The following is a 17,069-nucleotide window of genomic DNA, read 5'->3' on the forward strand; positions in this document are numbered from 1 at the left end:
AAGTTAGGTGAATATACTGTCCTGCCTAACACAACTGATAAAATATGAGCGCTGTAATTCTCATGAGAGCACTCTAGTTAAGCTGAGGACCTTTCCCTTACTGTACCCTGAAAAATATCTTAAATACAATCAATATCTTTAAGTGATTACATCCCATAAAGAATAAACCCCCCAAAACTGTTTAATTCAGAAAAACATGGAATACAGGCTGATTAAAACACTAACTTTATTTCTAACTTTTTGACGAATATCATTTGAAGAAAGAACAAAAATAAAAACAAGGTACTATTGTAACACATCAAGAAATGACTTTATCCAAATGGAAGATATACTTAACATCAATTCATATATTAGTAACTTACACACTTATTATCAAATATGACATAAAACCACAAAACAGTCTCTCGAGATTTCAACCAAACTTCTGGTTTACCGTATGTATCACTTCCATGACTACCAACCACACATATAAAGAGACTAGGAGATATTTTATTGAAGATGATTTTCCAGAAAGTTTACACAATTAATTTGGCAAAGTATGTTAAATAAGGCATAGGCAACAAGGGGGCCCTGAATTTACTCTGGAAAGGCTGCCTAAGGCACTACCAAAGTAGACAGCTGTATATCCCTGATCTGACTTTAAATTTTTCTGATCTTAAAATTTTCAATTCCAAGTACAAGGTGACATGACCATGCTAATTGCTATTCTCTCAGTACAGGCAGATGTGAGAAATATTACATCCACTCAAGGTACAGTCACCCTCATATATGTTTGCAATATATCTGTTTGTATGAGATGTGAAAGTCAACTTGGCTATTTTTTTCTTTAAATGCATTTTAAGGACTTTAATGGCACTTGAATGAATGGTAGCACAGTAGGGAAAAGGACTATTTTAATATAAAACAATACTAAATCAGCATGTGATGACGTAAAATGTTGAAGCTATAAGAATTTTATAAATGATAATTTAGAAATTATAAATGCTTTTATTCAAAACTGCAAAAAGGTATCAATTCCCCCAATCTACTGGAATCACAGGTCTTATGAATAATAGCACTTACTGATGAAGCAAATCAAGAATGCATAATATAAAATTAATTTTCAAAAGGGAACAATTCTGGTTAAAATCAGAATATAAAATTATGAAGACCAAATCAATGACAGTGGTGACAGAACGCTGATTTGGCCGATGAAAGCAATGAATGCTTATGACCAGTGGTCCCCAGGTACCCTGTGCAGACGACCACGGTGCACCAGGATCGGGTTCAGGAGACTGAGGAGGGGGCCCAGTGAGCCCTGGACCCCTGGACCCCGCCCCAGCTTCAAACGAGAACCTCTACTTCCATCTTCCAATACACTGAGGTCACATGCAAATGTTTCCTTTAAAGGCCGCCTATGTTTAAAAAAGAAAATTCTGAAAACCAAAGCAATATATACATGCTGTTCCCCAGCACACAAAAAGAACTGAAAGTAGGACATCTTAGACAACAAAGGCTGCAAACTCCTGGAAGAATCAGCAGTTTATTCCTCTCCTGACTGACGTCAAGATGGCTGGTCATCTAATGAGTCATACTATAGGGTAACAGACAACTAGTTAAGTACCTTCAGGTTAACAACGCAGGTCCAGAAGCCAGCTAGCTAAGTGGGAAGGCGTCAACTGCTCGCCTGGGGCGGGCACCCGCGACGGCCAGCAGACACCCTCTCCCTGACCTGGGCAACGAGCGGCTTCCGAGAAGCCAAAAGCTGTTCATGGCTGAGCGCTCGTTTCCTTCAAACATTTCAGGGAACACAGGACCCACGCGGTGGTGCATTTTCAGTGAGACCGGAAGGCAGGTCGGCACAGGGCGCATCCACTTACGGATCCGTGACCGACATGCCGTCCTCAGTATCCAGATGTCCAAGATGACCGGCCAGCATATGGACATGCATAGTACTTGGCACACAGGTCCTCAGTAAAACCTTAATCTACTCTGAAAAGGTAATGTTGGCTAAGTATTCTATTCTAAAGTGTAAACATCAGGAAAAAAAAATACTAAAAAAAAAAAAAAGGCATGTTAAGTCCACTCTATCCTGTGCAGCAGTTGGATTTTTTTTTTAAGTTATAATAGGTTTCTGCTTAATACCATACATTCTGGGCTTAGGAAGCAGCATGTCATTAAAATGTAAAATAGGATTTTGGTTAATAACCATTATCATGAGTTTTAAAAAATCAGAGTAAAAATGTCTTTAACTTTAAAACTTAAAAAAAAAAAAGGAGAAAATATCTAAATGAATCTATACAAATGGAGAAATCAATGTATGCTTCCTTTGCAAGGAAAATATAAAGCTTGCCTTTTTTAATAAGTAAAGTCTTTCATTAACTAACAGAAAGTGGAATTCCGAATTTTCCCTTACATGTTTGGTCCTTATAGCTTTCCTGGACAAACCCAGTCCTACCCATTTTCACAAACTCCAGCTGAAATCATCTAATAATGCTGAGTCTAGGACAAGCTAGCATTAACGCACATACAGAATCCCGAGTGTCACAATCAATCAATGAAAAGGTCAAATCCAACCATGTTTAGAGTATTAAACAATTTATGTGAAAGACCTAGGCAGGCAAATAAAATGGCTTACAGGAAGTTCCTTTTACTTGTGATTTTACATTTTTAAGAACTGAATATGTATGTGCCTTCCTTTCTAATTTGGGACTTCTCATGAAGTCTTCACAAGGATGCATTCTGTTTTGAACTGTGCATGTCTAAGTTGCAGCAAAACTCACACACAGGTGAAGGTAGTTTCATCCCACGGAAAAGCATAAAATATAGTTCTAGATACAAATTCAGTATCATCTAATTTAAGAAACTCATCATCTGGTGTGGACATTGGCTTATAAAACATTTATCACCTAGAGCAGAGCATAGCAACCTGTACATCACATCGTTCCAACAATTTCCCGTTCTTTCCATGGACAAACATTCAGAAACAGCATTTTCATCATATGAAAGCAAACAACAAGAACCTTTACTTTTCTCACACCGGTTTCTAATCCAAATAGCCTCACCGCAATTACTGTAAATCACTAGCAATCACTGAGTTGATTGGGCAAAGACTAAGTTAGCACTTTCCTCCAAAAAACGTATAAAAAGAATGCTTTAAATAGACATACTCCATAGAGAACTAGGTTTGCATCGTAAATGGTGGGGTTTGCGAGAAGGGTGTAAGATGACAGATTCACGATTTGGGATGGAGAGAAATCTGTTGCTCCACACAGCACAAAGGAATCCTGCTCCGACAGCCAGAGCGCCTCTCATTTCGTAGCCGGGTTCTTGGGAGGAAGGAGTTTGTATGTGTTGAAGTAGCCCACCACCTGCTGGGGGACCTCCGCCAAGACGCTTTGAGCAAGTGCTTCTTTTGGAGCCTTGTGAACAGATAAAATCAAAGCAATTTTATTAGCAACCAAATTTTTAATTGGGATTTTGATAAAAGACTAGGAATTCCTCACCCACCAGGAAAAAGCAGTTAATTTCCAATTTCTAGGTTTGCATCTTGTCTCGAGAATAGTCCACAAAACATGCAATAAACCAATGTTACTGAGGAATGCCTTAGTATGCTCACATTTAACAAGTCCTTTCTTGGTGCCTGCATTTTGGCATTTAATGATGTTGGTTCTTTTGCTTTTTTTTTTTTTTTTCTAAGCAGATTATTTGCATTTTATTTTTATTATTTTTTTTTAAAAGTATTTTTTTTATTGGAGTATAATTGCTTTACAATGTTAAGTTCGGCTGTACAACATATATCAGACATGTCTACATATATCCCAAGCCTCTGAAGCTTCCCCCTCCCCCATCCCATCCCTCTAGGTGGACTATAGTTTTTTTTGTTTTTTTTTTTTGACTTGTTTTTTTTTTTTTCCCAGTGGGTTTTGTCATACATTGATATGAATCAGCCATGGATTTACATGTATTCCCAATCCCGATCCCCCCTCCCACCTCCCTCTCCACCCGATTCCTCTGGGTCTTCCCAGTGGGTTCTTTTGCTTTTCAACTTTTAAATGTGGGTCTTTCATTCTCTGGGTATTAATTTTTTTAACTTTTTATTCTGAAATAATTACAAATAGTGCAGAGAGGTCCCATGTACTCATTACCCAGTTTCCTCCAAAGGTAGCATCTTATATAACTATAGTACAATAACAAAACTAGGAAGCCAACATTGGTACGGTTCTCAGAACTTATTCAGATTTCACCGGTTTTACATGTACTCATTTGTGTATGTGTGTGTGTGTGTGTACAGTTATATGTAATTTTATCATGGGGGTCTATCATAATAACATATGATGATAACATATCACCATAACACCATCATAATCAACATACAGAACAGTTTCACTATCACAAAGATCCCTAACATTGCCACCTTTTTTAATATACACCCACCTCATTCCCTTCCACCCATTCCCACTCATACATTGGCTGGTGGGAATGTAAAGCTATGACATAATTTTATATAATTATGTAAATGACATGGTTTACATTATATGACATTTTTGTCATATTCAGATTTCACCAGTCTGTGCGTACACAGTTATATTCATTTTATCATTGGGGTCTATCTGTATAACCATCAACACAATCAAGATACAGAGCAGCTTCACTATCACAAAGATCCCTAACATTGCCACCTTTTGCATACACACCCACCTCATTCCCCTCCACCCACTCCCATGCACACACTGGCTCGTGGGAGTGTAAAAGGACACAATTATGCCAGAAAAGTTTAGAAGTTTCTTTAATGACTAAAATGCAACAACCACGCAACTCAGCAACTGCATTTATGGGTATTTATCCCAGAAAAATAAAAACTTATGTTCACACAACAACCTGTGCATGAATGTTTATAGCATCTTTGTGGGTGACAGATGAGAACTGGAAACAACTGAAGTTGTCCTTTAATGGGTGAATGGTTAAGCTGGTATACCCATACCACAGAATACTACTCAGCAATAAAAAAGGAATATACTCAACAAGTGGGAAGACTCTTAAGAGAATTAAGCTGAGTGAAAAAAAAGCCAATGTCAAGGTTACACACTGTGTGATTTCATTTATATACCATTCCTGAAATGGCAAAAATATAGAAATGAGGCCAGAGTGGTGGTTGCCAGGGGTTAAGGAGGGAATGCAGGTGGCCGGGAAGTGGTGTGACTGTGAAAGGGCTACATGAGGAAGCCTGCCATGACGGACCTGGATTGTATCCATGTCAATATCCTGGTTGTGATTCTGGACCATAGTTTTACAAGATGTTACCATTAGAGTCGTCCGGGTAAAACAGTCTCCTCAGAGATTTTTCATCAAATCAAATTCTAGTTTGGTAAATCCATCATAAACTTACAAAGCTTTTCTCTTGTTACATACGTAAAGATAAAATATAGTTTAAAACAGCAGTCACAACAACATCGTTTTAAATAATTTATCATATGGACTATAGAGGCACACAAGGATACAACCTGAAAAAAAACCCTGCCAAATCGAATCAAGGTTTTTCAAATGGAAAATTCACACACTCTACTAGCTCAGTGTTGAAGAATCTGCAGGAGGCCAGGGATTGATCCCTGGGTCAGGAAGATCCCCTAGAGGAGGAAAAGGCAACCCACTCCAATATTCTTGCCTGGAGAATCCCCTGGACAGAGGAGCCTGGTGGGCTGCAGACCATGGGGCTGCCAGGAGTGGGACGCAACTCAGCATATATGCATGGCAACTCCTGACATCTGCCCTAACTGCCGGGCCATGGACGGGCAGAGGTCTCTGTTCAAACGCCTGGGAGCGCGTGAGGAGCAGGGAGGCGTGGTACTTACGTTCTGGAACTGCCTGAAAGGCACAAACTGGACAATGTCCCTGACGGCTACTTCGCCCGACGGGGAGCGGAGGCTTCCGCCATCACCATCTAGAAACTCCATGGCGCCAAAGTCCGCGCCTCCAACGCCGACAATGATGATGGACATGGGCAGCTTGGCAGCGTTAACAATAGCCTGTCTGGTCTCATTGAGGTCTGTGATCACGCCGTCAGTAATGATCAGGAGCACAAAATATTGCTGCCAAAAAAAGATAATGATGTCCGCTGAGCGAGCTGAGCTCCCCGAGAATAAAAGCAACGGTTAATGACATCTCCCTCAGAGGAGTCATTTCGTCGCTCATTTTCCTTGTCAGTCTCTACCTGGGATACATCTACATGAAATCTTCTAAGATTCTCTGATGACAAGGAAATTAACTGATACGAAAACTGTAGCTTAATTAAGAGTTCAACAGACCACAGAAGAAGGCTGGCAAAAACACCCAGAAGCAAAGATGAAACTTTCAGTTAGCACGGAAACATTTTGATTTAACTGAAGGATCGGATATGTCAAAGTACCTGTCAAGGGAGCGACTGGCAACAACTACATTCATAAAAGATCCAATATGGAAGTAGAATTGTTTATCAAGCTAAAATACGCTTTTGAATAAATGCATATGGTTCGGGGGGGGGCAGAAGGGAATCTTTCTCTCAATCCTGCCATCTCTGCTAAATCATTTTAGAGTGATAAAATGTGACATGAAGTTGTGACTCTATCTTTTGGGTCATTTACATCTAGAATGGAAAGAAGAATTATAATAGTAGCTATCATGTGCTGAGTGTTTATGGTTTATCTCCTCACACTTTTTTCAGTAACTGTATGAGGCCGTTATCCCTGCCTTACTTAGGAAGATACTGAAGCTGAATGAGGTTCGTTCTCCAGGGTCGAACAGGCATTTTGCAACAGCGCCTGAAGTGGTAAGTCTCCTCAAGCCTTAACTTGCTAAGTCTACTTAAAAATAAGTTTTTTTCAGAACCTACCCAGGAAAATTATTTCAAAAGATAGAGAACAAACTCATTAAGTATAAAGGTTGTTTTGCTGTTCTCTTGTTTTTAACGATCACTGATTTAACAACAGATGTCACTCCCAAACCATGGATGATACATCATTGCTTTGTGCCCTGTCTTCGCGTCTTAACAGACCAAATAAACAGGAAAGTGGCACTGTGAGCAACTACCAGTCTACGTTCTCCCTGCCCCCTGGCAACAGGGCACTCACAGAAGCTGTCCGTTGCTGTGTGGCTGCAGCAGCAAATCTGGCCACGTGATTTATGATTGGAGAAAAATTAGTCGGTCCATAGAGTCTTATCTGAGGAAGGCAGGCCCGATATGCCTCTATAATGCCCTGGACTCCTAGATAAAAAAAAAAAAAAGGAGGGTTAAAAACTCTCAAGCACAATTTAATTGTCTACTATTCACCATAGTGGCTGGTTTAATTTATATACTAACATATAGTGCTTTAAAGAGTCAAAAGTTCCATATTTAGGAGTTCTCTAAGGTATATATTACGAAGCTCCATAGCGATGCTCCATCACACGGAAAAAAAAAAAACCTATAAACTTTACTCTGCCCCAGTAGAAGGCATTTGTTTTCACCTCAGCCAAATTATTCATTAGTCTACAGTAGGGCTGTTATACTGTTTAATTTTGATATGTTTTGAGAATGAGACTCTGATGGAAAAAGAACCATGCAAAAGATGCTGCAACATAGAACTGACGACAAGGTAGAAAAAGTAACTGATAAAAATGGAAAACATCTGCAGATGTGACCAGAGGTTCTACAAAAATGTCAGAGAGCTATAAACTTAATGTCAGTTCTAGCCCAGGGTTTATTCGATAACTTACAGATTAAGCATGGTCTAGCAGACTGTATTACTTGCAAGTATTCACTTCCAGGTTGTTTATCACATTTTGCTGCAGAAACACTCACGCGTGTGTTTGTGGGCTGCAGGTCAGGCCTGCGGCGTGGCTCCGCCCAGTGCAAGTGAAGGGACGCAACAGCCAAGTCTAAGCAGATGTTTTAAGAATCGCTGCCGGTTTTTGCAGCTCTCTTGCTTTCCCCCCCTGCTATGGGAACAGCGTATTCCAGACTGCCTGAGACCCAGAATGAGTAGGAACAGGGGAGTGCAACAGTCTAGCCAAGAGTCAAGTGATTTGTCAAGTGAGGGAGACATAAATCATTGTCATTACAAATTAGTGAGACGTCGAGCCTACTGATTACCGCAGTGCAGCCTATCAAAAGCTGAGCAGCATTCCTGATTAAGGCCCTGCTGATGAATCTGCCCTTAATACACAGCAGAGTGTCTGGAATGCAGGTAAGAGGCTAGAAAGCCTGTAGAAATTCCCCCACAGTCCTTTGCTGAGAGTATCAAGAAAATCTTAAAAGACTTTTTAATGTCAACCAAAACAGGTGTCCTGCTTTTAAAATGTCCCATAGAACATAGATTAATAAGGAGGAGCAGTGTATATTTAGTTCAAAAGCTTAATAAGAAAAAAAAAAAGCTTAATAAGATCAACACTCTCCACTTAGAATTTGAGTGCCAATAAACTCCTTAGGCACTTTGAATTTAGGAATAAGTGGTCCTATGAACCGCCTTTGAGAATGTAACTAATTCATACACAGAGATGATTTAAAATGCATAAGGTGAGGCTGTAACTAGTGGTTAGTCAGTCCGGTAGTAACAAAAATAATATTAATATAAGCCAGCAGCAGGATCTTTCTGCAATGATATATGCTATAGAAAAATTGAACCCACAACCAAAGCAACAGTAATATTTTCTCCCATTTCTATCATCTAGCCTGCTTTTCAACCTGAAGGTATACAAAGCTATTAAATGTTTTCATAAAAATATCAACAGCCTTCAATTCCTCAACTAAAACTGAATTATGCTACTATCTTTCCAATGCATTAAAGGAACAACTGAGATGTTTTGTTATGGGCAACTAAGTTCAATGACTAATTAAGAGAAGAGGATTAAACGTCCTTGTCTTAAAATAAAGTTGTATTTTTTCCGTGTGAAAAACTTCCTTTGTCTGAAACCTAAATGATTCTTTCCTTTGTCCAGACTAAACCGAAAGCAGAAAAGCTGCACTTGGTGGCAGCCCTAGACGGGCTCTCATTACCCACAGAGCGAATGAACTTCTCAAATGAATCATCCCGTGATCTGTCATCCATATTTACTTGTGAAACATAAAATCTAATTACAACAAATTCTAAAAACTGTTCCAATTTCATCATAAGCATGAAGCACATTTTTTGAAAAGAAAAAGTTACTGAAAAAAAAAAAAAGAAAGAATGGCTACTTATTGTGGGTATGAAGTGCCCATTCTATGGGCTGACTTTTAACTCTTTTGACAATGTCCTTTGATTTACAAAAGTTTTAAATTTTAATTAGTCTAACGTATCTATTTTTTCTTTTGTTGCCTGTGCTTTTGGTATCATATCCAATAAATCATTGCCAAATCCAAAAAAATAGAAAAATATTCCCATTTTTATATGGCTAGGGATAGGTCACTGGAGAAGGCAATGGCACCCCACTCCAGTACTCTTGCCTGGAAAATCCCATGGATGGAGGAGCCTGGTGGGCTGCAGTCCATGGGGTTGCTATGAGTCGGACACGACTGAGCGACTTCACTTTCATTTTTCACTCTCACGAATTGGAGGAGGAAATGGCAACCCACTCCAGTGTTCTTGCCTGGAGAATCCCAGGGACGGGGGAGCCTGGTGGGCTGCCGTCTATGGGGTCTCACAGAGTCGGACACGACTGAAGCGACTTAGCAGCAGCAGCAGAACGGATGGGTCACACCCACAGCCACTGAACGCGCAAAAAGGCACCCTGAATCAGTATGAGAAAAGAATTTTGCAAAAAAGGAGAAAATCCTAATATAAATTACTCCCAACAAAATATTCATACTCTTCTACTTTATGTATATCATTTAAGAAGAGGAGGGAAGGACATCCTCTTCTATTAGAAATCTATACATTTTCTAACTGTTAAAAGGACCCTTTGCAGAAAATTAGCTTAGCGTCTACAATTTTATGCCTCTGCCCCTACCTCTTTCCCTCCTCCAAACTGTTCAGTTTTATATTAATTTTGTGGGAGATTTGGCATTGGTCAATATGATAAAAAGGAAGAGGCACTGGGATATTTGAGAGATAAACAGAAAAGTAGAATGACAGAAATATTTGTGCCTGTTTTCTACACAAAGGAAAGCTACTCCTGGAACTTAATTCTGTGTTTCTTTAGCCTAGTTCCACCTCCTTATAGAAACTGTGTAACAAATAATTAGATGCTGAATACTTTCTTCATAGAAAGTTAACTGTTAATCTGAGAAAAACATCTGTATATTAAATGATTCATTTTATTGAAGGTTTATTTTTAAATCAACTTATATGTGAAAATAAAATGATTACTCTTATTGATCTATCATCAAGATTGAGAAATCTTTTGTTCTATTAGACCTCTTAAGGTAGAAGAATTTAGCCTGCAGTCTTCATCATTATCATAGTGATTTGCCTTCTTAACATACTAACCACCAACTTGGTGTAAAATTCTACTTTACGTGATAGGAAATTCAATATGTCACAAAGAGAAACCTAGAAAGGAAATCTGAGGAGCTTTCAATCATAGAGAAAAAACAACTGACAAAGACTTAGTAAGGCTTTCAGTTTAAAAATTCATGTTGATTTTTAACTTACCATTACAGTAGGGATTGGATGGATTAAAGTTTATTGGAAATTCATGAGAAACCTGTCAAAAGATGAAAGAAGGACTGATGAGGCTTGTTTTGCTTTCCTAGGAGGCAAACCTTCACAATCAGAGTTCTTCCTACCTGCCACTGAGGTGGGACCTGTGCTCCAAAGCCAAAAGCTGGAAACATCTTATCACTAAAATGAAAATTTGAAAAAAGCAAAAGGTCATTTTTATCTTTACTCATAATAAAACAATATGAGCTTACTTTTAAAACTTTCAAAATCTTAGAAAAATATAAAACTAAAACAAAGACTAGAACTAATGTTAATATTTGGAAACTCTCATCCTAAATATTTTTCTGTGCACTGAAGGAATTTAAAGTCTCTCTATATGTATTTATTAAGATGGACTTTATGGCTCAGGCAGTAAAGAATCTGCCTGCAATGCAGGAGACCTGGGTTCCATCCCTGGGTTGGGAAGATCCTCTAGAGGAGGAAATGGCAATCCACTCCAGAATTCTTGCCTGGAAAATTCAATGGGCAGAGGAGCCTGGCGGGCCACCACCCATGGGGTGGCAAAGAGTCAGACACAACTGAGCAACTAACACTTAACACACTTCTACTTATATACCGCTTATAATTTCACTAAATAAATATGTAAATAAATTAATAAAGCTTTAAAAAGCACAAGTTTTTCATTTGTCTACAAAAAAATACTCATTTGGCAGCAAAACGTGACCTCAACTGACAAGAGGTTATTTATAGGCCTTTATTTATATCACTTAATATGAATAAGATATCATATGTTTGGCCACAGAAATATGGTATAAATGCCACACATCATAAAACTCTCCATTTCTGCAGCAAAATGTATGAATATTTGGCCCAGGGGCTTAGAGATAATTTGGACAGAATATACAACATCATGAGAGTGGCTGCCAAGTGATCCACTGTACGGAGATTCTCCCCCAACAGACAGACACCCAAAGGCTTGCCATTATAGAACCCTGTAATGATGATACTAACCTTTCTACCAGAGGTATTCTTTTTTATATTAATTCTCAATGGTTCTTTTTGCACTGAGGATAGAACCTATGTCATAGATGTCACAATATTTTTCCCAGTTGATAGTCTGCCTTTAACTTTAAAAGAGCTTCCCTTTTCTAATTATTAACATTAATGACTGTGAACACCCAAAGATTCTTTCATGATTGTTGCCTTCTCTGTCTTGCTTAAAGGCTGTCCTCACTGCAAGATTATAGACAATTCACACATATGTTCTCTTAGAACTTCCAAGCCTTGATCTTGATATTAAATGTGTAATTCATCGGGAGTAGGATGTGAAGCAGAAACTGCTTCACGTGGATCCACCAGCACCCATCTCTCCCCCTTTAAGCCTGGATCCCCTGGGCCCCTGGCGACCAAATTCGCTCAACCCCAGCCTCCCCGGGCTGGCAGTGGTCAGGGGGTTCTGGCCGGATGTGTGAGTGGAGGGGTTTGCAGCCACTTCTGAGTCGCACCCTCAGGGGGAAGCACACGCATCCTCAGCCCTCTGTCCTCCCACTGGCTGAAGAGGACGAGAACGCGGGCCCAGGGTGGAAGCCCTGAGAGGTAGCACGGCCCTCTCGGCCCTGAACTGCTTATCGCTAGACGTGCAACAGGAACGAGGCACAGATCTCTATTCTGTCAAAATCACGTTGTGCTGGGGTGTCTGTTTCAGCAGGTCTGTCCACAGTCTGTACAGAAGTATCCTAACACATACAAGCACCAGTCAGGGGTTCAAATCCAGTTCAGATCCAGCACTGTTTGACAGTTGTTACAACCCCGTTCCCTCAAAATGCCATCGCTATCAAGTACTTAAATTCACAGACATTCTGGGTCTGTTTCAAGACTGCGTGTTTCTACTGGTCATGTACTAGTTCCACACTCTAATGTGTATTTGATTTGTACACGTGAAACACACATAGTGTTGCTGTGCTGAGCATAGTCGCTCAGTCGTGTCCGAGTCTCCGCGACCCCACGGGCTCCTGTAGCCCGCCAGGCTCCTCTGTCCAGGGGGTTCTCCAGGCCAGCACGCTGGAGTGGGTAGCCGTTCCCTTCTCCAGGGAGCTCCCCAACCCAGGGATGGAACGCAGGTCTCCCGCTTTGCAGGCGGATTCTGAGCCACCAGGGAAGCCCAGAGTGAAAGTGTTAGTCACTCAGCCCTGTCTGACTCAGTGACCCCACGGACTGCAGCCGCCAGGCTCCTCTGTCCATGGACTCTTCAGCCAAGAACACTGGAGTGGGATGCCACGCCTTTCTCCAGGGGATCTTCCTGACTCAGGGATCGAACTTGGGTCTCCCGCACTGTGGGCAGATTCTTTACCGTTTGAGCCACTAGGGAAATAAGTTACATATGTATACATATCAAGTTTTAATATGTGCAAGCACAAATTTCCCTTTTTTTTTTCCCTGAAAGACTTGGCTATTGTGATTCATTTTACCCTCTAGAAAATTATAAGAATTATTTTGTCAAGGTTCCATTGAAATTTTGGTTAAAACTGACTAATCCCAGAGAGAAATGTTATATTTTCATTATTGCGACATCTGCCTATCTAGAATTGTGGCATATCTTTCCTTCTTTGTCCCTGGGTATAATTCTGTAGTTTCTAACTAAATATCATAGATCTTTTACTAAATTTATTTTCACTTTTATTGCATTATGAACTGTGATCTATTATCTACTACAATTTCTTCAATTGGTTTTTGCTGGTTCATGAAAAATTGTTGATTTTTAACTTTATGTTTGTATGTAACTGCCTTTTGAACTTTCACTGCTTTCCAACATTTTTCACTTGATTCTCTCAGGTTTGAATTCATTCCTCATTTACGTATGGCGCTGTCTTGGCTGGTGCCTTTGTGAGAAGAGCTCTTTGATCAGTTCTTGGTCTGATGAGGTTCTCTGCCTCTTTGAGCCAAGTTTGGTAATTTGTAGCTGTCTAAAAGAATCATCCTTCAACCTAGGTTTTTTCACTGAAATAGTATAATATTTTACCAAACATTAACATACAATGTTTAACGATTTTTTTCTGAATTTATGCTTATGATCTTTGCCTCATTACTAATATTCTACACATTTTCTCTTTTTCTTGGGGATGGGGGTCACCAAAGGTTTTCCTAAATTTTGTTGAACTTGCAAAGAATCATCTCTTCATTGAATGTATTAACTTGGTGTGTGCAAGTCATTACTTTGTATGTTTGGAGGAAGCAGAACACAGCAGAGTGGTGAGGACACGTCTCCGGAGCCGGACAGCCCGGGTGCAGTTGTGTCCACCGTTACCAGCGGAGGGACCCTGGCCACGTGACTTTAGCCTTCCTGCCTCAGGCTTCTCATCTGTAACAGGAAGATGATGACACCACCTATCTCACAACCAAGCATGAGGATTAGGTGAATATCATATAGAAAGGATCTAAAAGTTTCCCTGACATAGAATAGCCAACATGTATATGGAATCTCCTACTATTACTGTATCTATATTTTTCTTTCTATCCTTGAGTTTTGTTGAAAAGCTAGTTCATTTATATTCAATTCTTGTTTAAAAATAAAAGTGTCAGAAATCTTCCTTCTGAGACTGCCTGGGTACCTCAGTTGGTAGAGTATCAGGCTCTTAATTGGAAGGCCTAGGTTCAAGTCCCTGGAGATGCTTTAAAAAAAAAAAAATGAAATAAAGGGAGTTCCCTTGTGGTCCAGTGATTAGGACTTGATGCTTTCAGTGCTGTGGGCTGGGGAACTAAGTTATTACAGATCATAAACAGTCTTCTCATTACCCTTTATTTCTAGACAGTCTGTTATTACAGTTTGATTTCCTCTTTGATCTAAGAACAACTTAAAGAGTTTTTTTAAATTTTCATGTGGCAAACTTTTTTTAGTTAACTTTTTGTTTTAACTTCCAAGAAGCAGTCTTAAACAGTAACCCTGTAAATTTACTACTTTTTTTATCTAAGTCCCATTACAACTGTGTTACTTTGAAATTTTTATCATATTTCTAGCTATTTTCAATGGAAATACATTGATACTCTATTACTATGTCCATGTTTGTATTTTCATTTTATGTTATATAACAAAGTGTCTATAAAGTAATTTTTAAATTACATTTAATGAGTTTTGCCTTAAATTCTATGAGGGTGGTACTGGAACTACTACCCTTGCTTAGATTTTGTGTAAGAATTTTATTTAGATGTCATAACAAAGTAATAAAAAACTCCATCAATATGTAAGGACTTTCATCATAAAATAATTGACAAAAACAAGTGAAAATGTATACTGTACCCTAACAGATACAGAACAAAAAATTAATAATGTCAATTTTTTCTATTGTTTAGTATACCTTCAGAAGGACCTATTTTAATCTATCCAAAATCTACCCATTGAGAATCGATTCAAAATATTTCATAAAAATTATATCAAGTTATCCTATAGCACTTGTTGAAAATAAGAAACTAATTTGACAATGACTGCCAAGAAAATAGACATATTAAAATATAGTGTCTATGAGTGTTTACAAAAGGTGTCTTCTGGACTTGAACCACAGAAATAACTTATCCCTAATGAGTAAGCCCCAAGAAAACCAGATCAAAGAAACAAAAGCCTTGCTAACAGTCAGCTGTTAAAGAAGGATGCTAACATAATACATTATAACTAATCACAGCCAGAGATTAGAGGTCAAAGGTAGACACTGACTGTTCACAAAGGGAAAAATAGAAAAGATAAGACAAGAGAAATTTTAAGGAGAAAGCTACTTCTCCCTGGCACCGTTATCCTCTCAACTACATCAGAGAACCAGCAAATGATACAGACACTGCCGTTTCTGGGGAGTTATGTACTGGAGTCATACTCACGCATCGTAGTCTTGAATGACCAGTCCCACAGACCAGATTGCAGTCAAATACTCATTTACACCACTGGGGCTGATGTAATGAAGGGAGTTGGGAGAACTCGGATCACCATTGGAGCCAGTGAAGTCCACTCCCACCTGCCAAATAACAATTGCAGTCCTTACTAAGGGGAGGGCAGGGACATCCTTGCTTGATGTCCAGGAAAACACACACACTGAAGGTTGATGCAGAAGCACTCACCCCCAAGCCTGCTACTCTGATCTGCTAACAAGTCCCTGAGCCGACAGGTACTTTCACGACAATTAATTACAGCTTCAGCCTGAAGCAACCTGCTATTCCTAATTTTCTAGATGTCTTGAATCATAGATTATTATATACATGACTTTAGACATAGCGGGGTTTTTGGTACGTTTGACTAGTGCTTTTTATTATTTAAATTACTGCAGGATAATCACTGATTTATACACACGTGCTTTTTTTTGCAGTGGAAAAGGTATTATTGACAAGGCCAAAAGCTTCTGGGTGACCCTAGACAAACTTTCTGCAGAGACCATATTCAACAGATAGTGTAAATTTCATCACAAAGTCAGTTTGGCAGTACAAGAAAGAACACTGCAAAATAGAGGGAAAAATCCAGTGTGTTACTCACAGTAAAATTCAGCTGGCAGCCTCCCATGATATAGTCAAGGAATGTACATTCCACTGTAATCTAAAAATAAATAGCAAACAAAATTAAAACTTTCCCACTTTTTTAAGAGAAGCAAAGAGCTCCCTGGCATACATTTTTAATCATTTATAAACTGAAGAGCACAAGATATAAACACATAGAACCCACCCCTACATTTGAATTTAAAGCAACCTACCCCTACATGTCAAGAATCTGCAAGATTCAAGATCATTATAGCATGTTAAGATGAGAATATCAATAGCCAAAGATGAAATACACTGGTTTTAAGAAACTAGTAATGAGTTTAATATGTTGAGACTTTAATAAGTTTAAAAACAAAAACAAAAGCAAAAACTCCCAATCGTTTAAGAAATCTCTTGGGTTTTTTCCCTTCACTCATAACATCTCATCTTGAAATTATAACCAGGATTGATGCACTGAGTCAAGTCATTTCCACTGATGCACCAGAAAAACACCAATGGTGCCTTGTATTTCCTAAGATAATGAAAAACTTTAAAATTCTTTGTCCTTTGCTAAAAAGCTGTCAAACCTTGGAAGCAAAGTTACTTGAAAGATTTCTCTACTATTTCCTGTTCTCTAAAGGTGCTGAGATGCTCATGTAATTTTCAACTGTTCAAAGTGCTTGTGTGATATATACCATATTGATAGAAAAACTTAAAATGTGATCTCATTACACTACAAGCTGTCAAGAGCAACTGACCTCACACTGCTTCACAGTGATAACCCCTGAATTCTTGTAGCTTTTCTTCTTTTGCCTCTTTTTTTCATTTATGCATTCGAATTCAACCTGTAAGAAGAAAAGACAAAATGTTCATTATTATTAGTGATATTAGAAATGCCCAGGTAAATTTAAGTGAATGACTTTTTTCTCTTGGAATCAAACCATTTACTGATACAGGTCTGTTACAAAATACAAATCTGAAACAACTGCACACTATATTATATAT

At 38.9% G+C, this 17,069-nt stretch overlaps 1 protein-coding gene across 1 annotated transcript in view; it reads right to left on the bottom strand.

The window, feature by feature from the left end:
* Positions 1–209: 209 nt before the first annotated feature.
* CPNE3 (copine 3) overlaps positions 210–17,069 on the bottom strand; it is a 47,387-nt gene continuing 30,527 nt past the window's right edge. Inside the window, exons 9-16 of the mRNA XM_043879838.1 lie at positions 16,823–16,909; positions 16,084–16,143; positions 15,438–15,571; positions 10,700–10,754; positions 10,566–10,617; positions 7,086–7,219; positions 5,832–6,068; positions 210–3,401 (exon numbers count right to left, since the gene is read on the bottom strand). Coding sequence (XP_043735773.1) covers positions 3,291–3,401; positions 5,832–6,068; positions 7,086–7,219; positions 10,566–10,617; positions 10,700–10,754; positions 15,438–15,571; positions 16,084–16,143; positions 16,823–16,909 — 870 coding nt within the window. The 3' untranslated portion in view covers positions 210–3,290. The remainder of the gene's footprint in view (positions 3,402–5,831; positions 6,069–7,085; positions 7,220–10,565; positions 10,618–10,699; positions 10,755–15,437; positions 15,572–16,083; positions 16,144–16,822; positions 16,910–17,069) is intronic.

Source organism: Cervus elaphus, chromosome 21 (genome assembly GCF_910594005.1).
Source record: "Cervus elaphus chromosome 21, mCerEla1.1, whole genome shotgun sequence".
NCBI lineage: Eukaryota > Metazoa > Chordata > Mammalia > Artiodactyla > Cervidae > Cervus > Cervus elaphus.